General features: G+C 34.0%; 1 protein-coding gene across 1 annotated transcript in view; it reads right to left on the minus strand.

Moving 5' to 3' along the window:
• Nucleotides 1-9,470: 9,470 nt before the first annotated feature.
• Nucleotides 9,471-11,313, minus strand: part of Mau2 (Mau2 sister chromatid cohesion factor) — a 19,690-nt gene continuing 17,847 nt past the window's right edge. Inside the window, exon 11 of the mRNA XM_070113740.1 lies at nt 9,471-11,313. This exon is cut by the window's right edge and continues 109 nt beyond it. Within this exon, the coding sequence (XP_069969841.1) occupies nt 11,250-11,313 (64 nt within the window). The 3' untranslated portion in view covers nt 9,471-11,249.

Genomic DNA, 11,313 nt, shown 5'->3' on the forward strand with positions numbered 1-11,313 from the left:
CTTACCTTTTACAGCCTTCTGTCGACCGTAGTGATGTGAACTGACGTCCATGGAAGTACACAAATGGTACAAACGCAATGAAGTTAGAACATCAATTTATGAGAAAAATGGAAAGTAGCTTAGTCATGTATGGCAGCTAAGAATACTCCTTGACCCCCACTCCTCCTATGCGAAAAGTTCATTATTCAGTCTATCCAATAGTATACATATTGCGCTAAAAGTGGGGGAAGAAAGAAAAACGAGAGATAGAGGGAAGAAAAGTTCCTTATAATGGAGTTCATTATATTTCAGTATATCCAATATTTTACATATTGTACTCAAAGTGGGGAAAGAAAAAAAAAGAGATGGAGGGAAAGTCATAGCAGATAGAGAGACAGTCTGAAGAGGAGGGAGTATGAACAACAGGCTTTTACATCTTTTAGCGTAACAAAAGATGAAATCCTCATGGAAGCTGTTGTCCCTGTTTCATAAAATTATATTGCTTTAGGGTGACAAACACCCCCCATTTCTGATATTCAAAGCAATGTATCTTAAAGATGTATAGTATATAAATGTATTAGCCTTTTTTTCTTTCTTTTTCTCTTTCTCTTTTAGAGTCACGGACCCCTTTGAGAATCTGATGAAAGCTATGAACTTTCCCAAAAGTATTCGCAGAAAGGAAGCATTGCATGCAATATATATAATGTACTTTTTATTGAGATTTTTTAGTGCCTCATACATACATGAGACATAAATTATTATTAAACTTTACAGTAAACAATCCAGAAAACACTAATAAGTGTTGATTTGGTATTATTGGAAATGGCATTGAAAATGTTCCGCCTCGTCAACATCTAGGGTCATTAGCAGCGTATTCAACATATATCGATAGACTAGTGCTTGGAGGAGGCGAAACCCCCCAAGTAGGAAGGGTTTTTTTTTTTGGGGGGGCTCATAAAGCAATGTTTTTGGATTCACCAGACTGGTTAATGGCCAAGGTCAATAAACGTGCCAATCAAAGGTCATACAGTACTATGATAAAGTATTGAGGTGAAAATGTTAAAAATGAGAGCGATTAGGACAAAGTATATTTGATGTCAAAGGTTGAAGACCGTTGTAGGTTAGTAGGGCAGTGAAAAGGGTAAAGAGGCAAGGGCAAACAGAGTGCGAAGGCCGTTTAGGACTGACACAAAGCCAGCTTTCATCATCCTTTCATCACGGTTCTCATACCTTGGGAAGGGAAGCCGAGAAGGAAAAAGGAAAGGGGTAGAAGAAAAGACCATGCTAAATTAGTTGAGACGAGGGCTGAGGATTAGGAAACCCAGAAATCCTCAAGAAATTCAAGAATCTTAATACCATGCAAATGTTCCATTCGCAGTAATCTTTTGCAAAATCTTGATAATAGCATTGAAGTGGTCTTTAAACAATCAGTAAAAAAGTAGCGTAAACTTCGACAAACACTAGTGCAGTTGAAGGGCAGTGCTGAGGCCCCTGCGCAGGAACGTTTCCTTAAGGGCCATGGTGTTTGATTAATAAACAACCTCGACCAGACGCAGAATATGATAAAAATATACCCAACTGATTTAATAATAGCACAAATGATTTATGCCACATTTTAGACGAAATCAACCACCCTTGCGAAAAAATCTGTGTGTACCTCATCGAGCAAGCTTTGAACTGGAAAACCCTGTCACGATTTTTTCATAAAACTTACTGTCTGAAAATAACGTAATTTTTAATTAATAATTATGTTTGGAATGCCTTTTTTAGCATTCAAATCTTTTTAAAAATCTGACAAGAGGTTTTATCGTTGACACAGTTTCGCAGTTATATGCTATGTGACCCCATGTGCCAAGTTTCAAACGATTTGATTGGCCTGATGGCTAGATTTTAGTACCTACCAGTGCTAGGGAATCTTTTTTTTTTTTTTTTTTTGGGGGGGGGATCAGGATTTTATGTATATTAAGCAAAATGTACGGAGAAACAATTACCTATAAGTCACGCAATAAGGCTTAGATATAGTCTTGGTCAAGCATTGGATTAATAAAATAGCAACAGAGAATTATGAATTATGTTATGAATGCAGCTACAAGGTCAAGTGAATTACTTTAATCCCTATTGCTTATTCCCGCATTTTTTTTAGAAACGAACCTGTTAAAATGCCCAAGTAATTGTGGATATTTCTAGAAGTTAGTTTAAACGACAGTCAAATAGTTAATCCAGAAGTTAATTTATCAGGTCTTGACGAAAACGAAAAAACTATTTTTTTTTTTTTTTTTTTTTCTTTTAGTTCTAGTAACCTTAAGCAGCGTCATGTTTTATGGTAAGGTAGTGCATTTCTTGTGGAACCTGTAAGGTAACAAATGATAACAGCTTATTTTCTGAAACATTTACGATGATTGAATGGTTTTAAACGTCTTGGAGAACATTCGAAATCCCTCGAAATCTGGAAATCCGTCAAATCTGGAAATCCTGTTGAAAAAATGTGCAATTTCAGAAATTCCTGAAATCTTGTACGCTATTTTGGGTAGTGAAATGCAGTACAAGCAGTACTAAATTCGGCCTCATTAAGAATACAAGACTCGCAAAGAAGAAACGAGCCAGTCTACAAGAACTACTTTGTCATTTTATTGAAATTCAATAGTTTACCAATTTTCCCAAACTTTCCTGCAAGAGTAATACTTCAGAACTGAACTTACATGATAATAAAATTTGCTCTTTTATTGATTGTCAAAACTAAGAAACAAGGTGAACAAAGTGTCTTCATTTTTTCACTATTCATATTATGTGGACCTTCTTTCCCTTCGTTTGATGTTTCATTCTTGAAAGTATTTAGAATTAATTGTTAATTTATCGAAAACAATTATTAATTCTCTCCCTCTCTCTTTATGCATGTTTTTTTCTATCTCTTTGTCAATCTCTCTCTCTCTCTCTTCTCTCTCTCCTCTCTCTCTCTTCTCTCTCTCTCTCTCTCTCTCTCTCTCTCTCTCTCTCTCTCTCTCTCTCTCTCTCTCTCTCTCTCTCTCTCTCTCTCTCTCTCTCTCTCTCTCTCTCTCTCTCTCTCTCTCTCTCTCTCTCTCTCTCTCTCTCTCTCTCTCTCTCTCTCTCTCTCTCTCTCTCTCTCTCTCTCTCTCTCTCTCTCTCTCTCTCTCTCTCTCTCTCTCTCTCTCTCTCTCTCTCTCTCTCTCTCTCTCAAATATGTGGTACACATAATCTAGTAATACATTAAACAATAATTGTAGCAGAGTAATTCAAATAAATAATACATATGATATACTAATACAATAAATGTAGTCTAGTCATTCAGTAGATAATGGTAATACAACAGTTTAATAAAATGAAGTCCCATCAAGCAAGTAACTAAACTATTTTAATGCTGGAATGTTGGATAGCATTTTGTGTACTTTTCACATTAGTGTTTCACACACCGAGAGTTTGGTCATTGCTACCTTAAATAAATCTATCCGACTTGAATATATAGACACCCCTCTGTTAGTACTGTGTATTAACAGTTACCTAATTCAGATGTATTCTTGCAACAATATAAACATTTTATTATTTCATATTCTTTTCCTCTTTCCATTTTTACATTTTAGAAACATTTTACTTAGAGGAATCAACAGGAAATTTACATATTCATAAAATATTAGGATGTATTAGGATAGAATAAAAGGGGTGTAAATACTGAATATCTTTAATAATTCCTTTTGCACAATAACATTTTATGAAAAAAAAATCAATTCTCCTTTACAAAATCTTTAGTTAGTACATATAAAATATAAAAGACAAAATGATGATGACAATATATTTATCAAGACACAAATGTATGTGAAACTGTGGCACCCTTAATGAAATTTGAACACAAACAGGTGAAAGTATAATTGTGACTAGATTAGCCATTTTCAATTGCACACTGAGCAGAAACAGAGAATTTGCATGGAAATTCCGAAAAGTCAAATCTGCATCATGTTCTCTTGAAAATACTTACTAAAGTATTTTGTTTTATTTTTTGTTTTCATTCTATCTTTTACATTCCATTCCAGTTATTCTTGCATGGCTCTAGACATGATTACTTAAATTGGATTAGCACAAGAAAAAATATATATCCATTTTAACAGCCAAAAGTACAATGAACATCTTAAACATAAAATTACACATTAGTGTGGAATGTGATACAGACTTAAAATGGACACAGAAAACACAAGCACACTCATATGAGATTTGCCTGTGTGGCTAAAAATTACTTGAGAAAAAAGGTTTTACTCAAAATATTGATGATAAAGTCTAAAATATTCTTGACACAGTAAAAAAAATGAATTTACTTCTCAAAACTTTCAGTTACAATTACTTGCTTCACAGCAATCCATAACCTGGATGACATTATCAGTAAATCAAATAATAACTGGAACTGAAAAAAAATTATAATAAAAACAATATTCATTAATCATGAACAAAAATTGCTTACCAAACTGTTTCAAAATTAATTCAAATCAATGTTGTCTCTTCACTCTATTCATAGTAATCATGCCATCAAACTCAAAATTAAACTCAATATCTAAAAAATATAATATACATAAGCTTACTTAAAAAAGAGAAAATTGTCTTAAAAAAATAAAGGTACAATAGTGAATATATTATCATCTGGTCATTTTACTGGGGTCCTTAAATGGTCAAACGCATGCATGTCACAGAAATCATGAATCAGTAAGGGTGATGGAGAGGTCAGGAGAGAGTGGAAGATGATAATAGAGAGGAGAGAAGAGGAGGAAGGAAGCGGGAGGAGAGAGAGGGAGAGGGAGGAGGGAGGGAGAGCAAGCAAGGAGAGAAGAGAGAGAAGAGAGAGAAGAGAGAGAAGAGAGAGAAGAGAGAGAGAAGAGAGAGAGAGAGAGAGAGAGAGAGAGAGAGAGAGAGAGAGAGAGAGAGAGAGAGAGAGAGAGAGAGAGAGAGAGAGAGAGAGAGAGAGAGAGAGAGAGAGAGAGAGAGAGAGAGAGAGAGAGAGAGAGAGAGAGAGAGAGGGGGGGGGGGGGAGGGGGGGGAAGGAGAAGGAAGAGGGAGAGAGAGGGGGGGAGAAGGGGGGGAGGGAGGAAGGAGATGGAAGAGGGAGAGAGAGGGGGGTGGAGGGAGAGGGAGGAAGGAGTAAGGAGATAGAAGGGGGAGAGGGAAAGCGAGAGAAAGGGTGAGTGAGAAGAAGAGAGAGTAAGAAAGTGAAGAACACAGAGTCTTATCATTTCACTCAATCCAGAAATGGACCAGGGGTTAAAATACTTATTGAAATATTGCAAAATTAACAACACTTCCAAGGAAAATGCAAATCATGAAGTATGTTTGATTTAACAATCTTGTTACTGTAATTTGCACCTTTTTCTCATGTTGATTATCATTCTTTCTTTGCATTTATCAAGCATTCCCTACCTTACTTATATTTTTTTACTATATATATAAATTTGTATTTATGCATACTAACTATTAATATAAATATGAGAATGTTAAGAGAGAAAGTGTGTGTATGTATGTGCGTGTGTGGTTGTAAGTGTAGGTGTGTGTAGGAGTAGGTATGTGTAGGTGTAGGTGTGGATGTATAGGTGTAGGTGTAGGTGTGTAGGTGGTGTGGGTGTTTAGGTATAGGTGTGGGTGTGGGTATGTAGGTGTAGGTGTAGGTGTAGACGTGGGTGTGTAGTTGTAGGTGTGGGTGTGGGTGCACATACGTGCATGTGCTATTTTGATGGTATATTGGTATGGTATGTATGTTGTGTATGCATGTACTAGTTTGTGTATGTGTATGGACATGATCAGGGCATACATATATACTCACAAAAACATATATATGTTAACAGGAATTTCAAATTCGCCAACATGTAAAACTGTATACAAAAGGTTTATATGAAAAATGTATAATTACATTATATATAATCTTCATCTTTAACATTATCATTCTAAGTGATATCTAACCTTACATTATCTATGAGAATCTTAATCACCATTATCATAAACCCAAGCCCTAAATAACACTTACTTACACAGATACGTCTTTTTTGCAGCCATTCCCTCAACTCAGACTCACATAATAGAGGCATTACCCATCCCTTTGCTACTGCTGACAACACTGCCATCCAAATGAATTGTTAAAACTGCATTATATCCATCTTCAATAACTTGGCCAGCCATCCTTAGATTCATTTAGAACAGAATTGTGGAAATAAAGCACTGCGAAAAATCAATAGAAACGGAAAATTAATGGAAAGCCGATCACTAGGAGATAAAAATGCAAAAGCAAAATAAGAGTAATGCTTTACCTTGTCTGAGGTTTCATTTATATAAGACATAAGGGGGTAGGGGGGAAGGGGTGGAGGATATCATTACCAGATGCTATTTAGTAAAAGTATAATCCCTACCTAATACACAAACAAAACTTTCAACTTTCCACATTAAAATAAAGGTGACATTACATGCAGTAAAACAAAATATGATCACCAATAATGTTATAATTCTAGACTCAATAGTTGACATGTAAGGGTTACACAGCACATGGAAGTACTGAAAACTCTCAAGTTAACTTAAGGATAGAGTGAAGACTGAGTGTGTGAGGGTAGATGAGTAACTGTGGGTGAGTGAGTGAGTGAGTGAAAGAGTGAGTGAGTCGATGTTTATATACTAAGGAGAGGGAAGGTTGTGCAAAAAAGACTGCTCAAACAGAGATATCGAGATCTAGTGATACGGTGCTCTCAAATCAGGTTACACTATCTGGCTCTGTTAAAGAACTGGTTATACAGTAATCAGGAGTGACTTAACAAGAACACAGAATTCCTAATCTTCAAACTGATGAAAAATGGAAAAATTAAAATGATTGTGAATAAATAATGATAATGAAGTAGATGGTAGGTATACTGATGAAAAAAAAAATCATATTTACTGTCAATTTAGTATTACTATCATCATCTATTTTACCTATTTTATAATCTTAACTATCATTATTATTACTAATATTTAGCAACATTCCTTTCTTCAACATAAGCTAATACAAAACAGAAACAGATTTAGGAAAAATACAGGAATGTAAAAACTAACAGCTGTCATGACAAAATGCTTTCATGCAGGTGGCAAAAGATGAAGAGCAATCTTACTACAAGTGTAAAAAAAAATCAGAGTTGGGAAGTACTGCCAGCCCTTCAAGACTTGTATCAAAAAATTTATATATAATACGGAGTTGCAACCACCAAGAAAACGGCATGAAAATTACCGGTGTTGCCTCTGGTAATCTTTTTTTAAAAATGGCAAAAGACAGAAAGGCGTGCTTGATAGTACTGCTAGTATATCTTTTAACAGTACTTACAGTTTCTTTATTACCGTTTTGGGAACAAGTGCCATGAGAGGCACTACCAGTGATGATGGGAGTAATTTTTCCGTTGAGTTGTCATCCTCAGATATTTTGGAACATATGGAGGATAATTTTGAAGTCTCAAGAGTACTGGCATCATTCCACAGCTCTGGTAAACTCACTACTATATAACAGTCAGGATCCTCATTCCTGTAACATTAAATTTGCTTTGAGATCAAGATACACAAAGGACACAACCCACAACTTATGTCACACCACACGCTCCCGAGAGAAATCACTCTTGGATTGTTTTTCAAAAACGACCATATGAAAAGTTATCCTAAGGCCTGATTCCCAGGTATGGTTCTTTTTTAAAAATAGTGGTCAATAAATGAATTAATAAAAACAAAACCAAAAAAATACAAATTCATTTCCATGCATATTGCAGCAGGATTCGGCACAAATTACAAATTTTAGGAACATTAATTTTAAGTAGATAATTCCCACTTTCAAAGAATGAAAAAAGAAAAGAAAAGCTATACATGAAGAAAAAAAAAGTCTTGGCACTATCAATATCCACTTAATACATTAATTTATCATATTCTGAATCACATTCATACGCAAGACTCATGACTTGGGTCATGTGAAACTATAAACTTTCAAAAAATTATCTCTGCTTGTTTGACCAATGACAGTATGCAAGAAATTAAACATGAAAATATTAATATCAAATGAACAGTTATCGAATGTGTTGATGAATATCAACCATTGGTTAAATACCTGAAATGCAAATATCAGAAATTTATAATATATATCTTAGTACAGCAAAAGCTATATAATATCAGCTTAATGTTCAAACGACAACAGTGAATCACCATACAATGAACCATTTATTTGCTTCTCTAAATACACTGCCAGGGACGTAATTTTGTGAAATACACATTAATTGGCACTTTAAGTTTCTTGCTTTACATATTTCTTCTCTAAATGCACATACAAAGTTCTAAGCATTAACTAACAACCTGGTTTTGACTAGCATGCAGCTTTCTCACATCCCACACTTACATTACTTTCACAAACTTATTCTCATTCAGACAATGTATTCGAACAGATGCATACACACAAAGACAGAAAAGCAGACAGATACACATACACATCCACCCACCCACCCATGCATGCGCACACGCACATGCACACGCACATGCACACAAAAGAAAGCATAGAAATACAATCAGAGATTTTCATGGTCTATGACATCATTACCATTTTCATATCATTACGTAGAACAACAGAAGAAGCAACATATGTCATGCTTCTAGCAGCAACATATTCTTGAGTATATACATGATGGACAACATGCAGTTAAATTAACAAATAATTTGAAACCCAAAAACCTTAAATTAGCTTAAGCTTGCTTAACTACTGCTAATCTTCTGCCACTGATATCTACCAACCATTATCTATCTCCCTTATAAACAAAAGTGTGATACTATGCAGCTCCTACTGAACCTAACTGACATGAATTTCAACCAGTGAAATATTCCTGACACATCTCCTGAAGGTTTGCCTTAAAATCTAATACAAGCACACAACAGATCAAGTAAAAAAAAAATGTTGCTGTATAATATAGATATAAAGATAAAACTGAGAATCATCTTTTGCATAAAAGTGCTGCTTTTAATCTTCGTGAACTGCGCACACAATTATGACATATTTGTGCATTATCTTGAGAAAGTTACAACCTAAACCAAAACTAAATACTTTCTATCAAAAGTAAAAAGGTCATACATAAGAAAAATTAACAACTCTAAAGTTCTCATTACCAAAATGTTGAATACACAACATTTTGGCAATCCTATAATATGATGCCAACCAACATAAGAATGAAAAGTAGGCCATAATGCACATTAAAAGAGGAAAAAATATACATCACAAAATCTTTGAACAAGAATAATGCACTGCCTGGCAAGAAAAATTACCTATGAAAGCAAACGATTTCTCAAAAGCTTATAAGCATAATACCACCTGTGGAAAAATCAACAACACATAATTCATCAAAAATTACAGAGGCACTGTTTGTCATGAAAATCTTTGAAGGAGAGTACGCATTTTGGCGAATGTCATTTGTCACATTAATGTATACTGGAAAGTTTCTGTAACTTCACAGAGATATATATACATTTCTTTCTTTCTTTTTTTTTTTTTGCTCTTGCAAAGTTCAATGCAGCAATCACAAAAAACACATAGATACATAGACTGACATGCATAAACACTGATATACCGATTTACTAGGAAGGAAAAGAGACCTTCCACAAAATATGAAACCCACAGGCTGACCTTCTAAAAGGATAATTAGTATGAAGCAGTATTCATAATTTCAAATTACTTCTCCATCTCTGTTAATCATGGAAGTTTTATTATCTTATTATTATGGATAGATTAGTTTCACATAAATAAAACTATTCACTGGTGACATTACAAAGCAAAGTTTTTAACACTGAGGAATAGCTTAAAATTGTCTTTCCCACTTCTAATCATTGCCTTTTTTAAACTTATTGTTATAAGAATACCAAGACATAAAAAAAGCTTTAAATCACTTTTGTAATTAACTGCATTTTTCTACTTCCTGCCTTTCCGTGCTATCTTGTCAAAAAAATAGTTATGCAATGGAAATGGAGACGCACTGGTTCAAAACAGACGTGATTGTAATTTGCACATCATCATATCACTGGTTCACCATAACAATAGAGGGAAGGAAAACCCAAATTGAATACATGAAAGTTCCTAGCCTATGAGGTTAAGAAACTGCCTAAAATAAACACATCAAAGTCCCTTTGACAACACTACATTAGACCCAAGCTTGGAGAATCATATTAATAGAATCTGGTTTGTTATCAAGTCTTTCTGCATGGTTCCTGGTTAATAATCTAAAACATCTTTGTGAAAAGATGTCACTGCTACTTTGATGGCATTCAGGTCGGTGTTAAATAACTGGAGAAAAATTATCATGCAAGCAAGCATAGCAGAGGCCGTAAAAAAAAAATAATAATAATAATAATAAAAATAAACAAATTAATTAATTATTTAATGAAAAAAATAATAATAATAATAATAATAATAATAATAATAATTTAAAAATTGAGAAAAAAACGTCCTTTTGGGGAAATGAGAAATATAAATACAAATGATACCTTAAAGCTCAAAAAGGAAGTTAATATGCTAACTCTAATACAAAGAGATACAACAAACTACAACTGGAAAAAGTTTCATGGCTATTATATGACAAAAAAGTAACAAATTATACTTTAAGTGTAACTCACTTTTCTCTTCAGTTTGATTTTTGTCTATTTTAAACAAGTTTACTCTCTCATATCTACAGTGATAATGGTAAAAAAAATAATTATAACAACAATAACAATTATAATAATAACAATATCAATCTGTGTCTAGTAAATGAAAACACTCTAAAGCCAGTTGACAGAAATATTACAAATCATATCTTAATTTAAATAAAAATCATGGCATTCATATCAAGAAAATACCATTGAGAGAGCCTGCTCTATATTGTAACTATTGAATTTTGATTATCTCACACAACATATACAATGTAAATCTGTTTCAAGTGAATGAAAATTTTAAATATCAAATATTTCCCATATATCCTTTTTGTTTTTCTTCCCAACCTCTTCTTTGTTGGCACATGATCCATCCACTCCATAGTACATAATATTCTGTACTCAGTAAGAGTTTAAAAAGATGAAAATCAATTTTATTTAGAAAAAAAAATATCAAGTAGTCAAAGCTATAAGGTCAGAACTGCAATTTCTTAAAAGGAGGGAGGGATAAGAAACATCTTTTCCAAATAAAAAAGATTATCAAATGTTACTACCACTGGTCAGAACCCTCCTTTACGTTACCCTACGTCATCACACAACTGCAAAGACGTCTCCATCCGTTAAACCTTTTCTGCAATGAAGGGAGGGAATGGCCCATCTATCCACTTTATAAGGCTGTGTTCG

The sequence above is a fragment of the Penaeus vannamei genome, chromosome 34 (genome assembly GCF_042767895.1).
Source record: "Penaeus vannamei isolate JL-2024 chromosome 34, ASM4276789v1, whole genome shotgun sequence".
Classification (NCBI taxonomy): domain Eukaryota; kingdom Metazoa; phylum Arthropoda; class Malacostraca; order Decapoda; family Penaeidae; genus Penaeus; species Penaeus vannamei.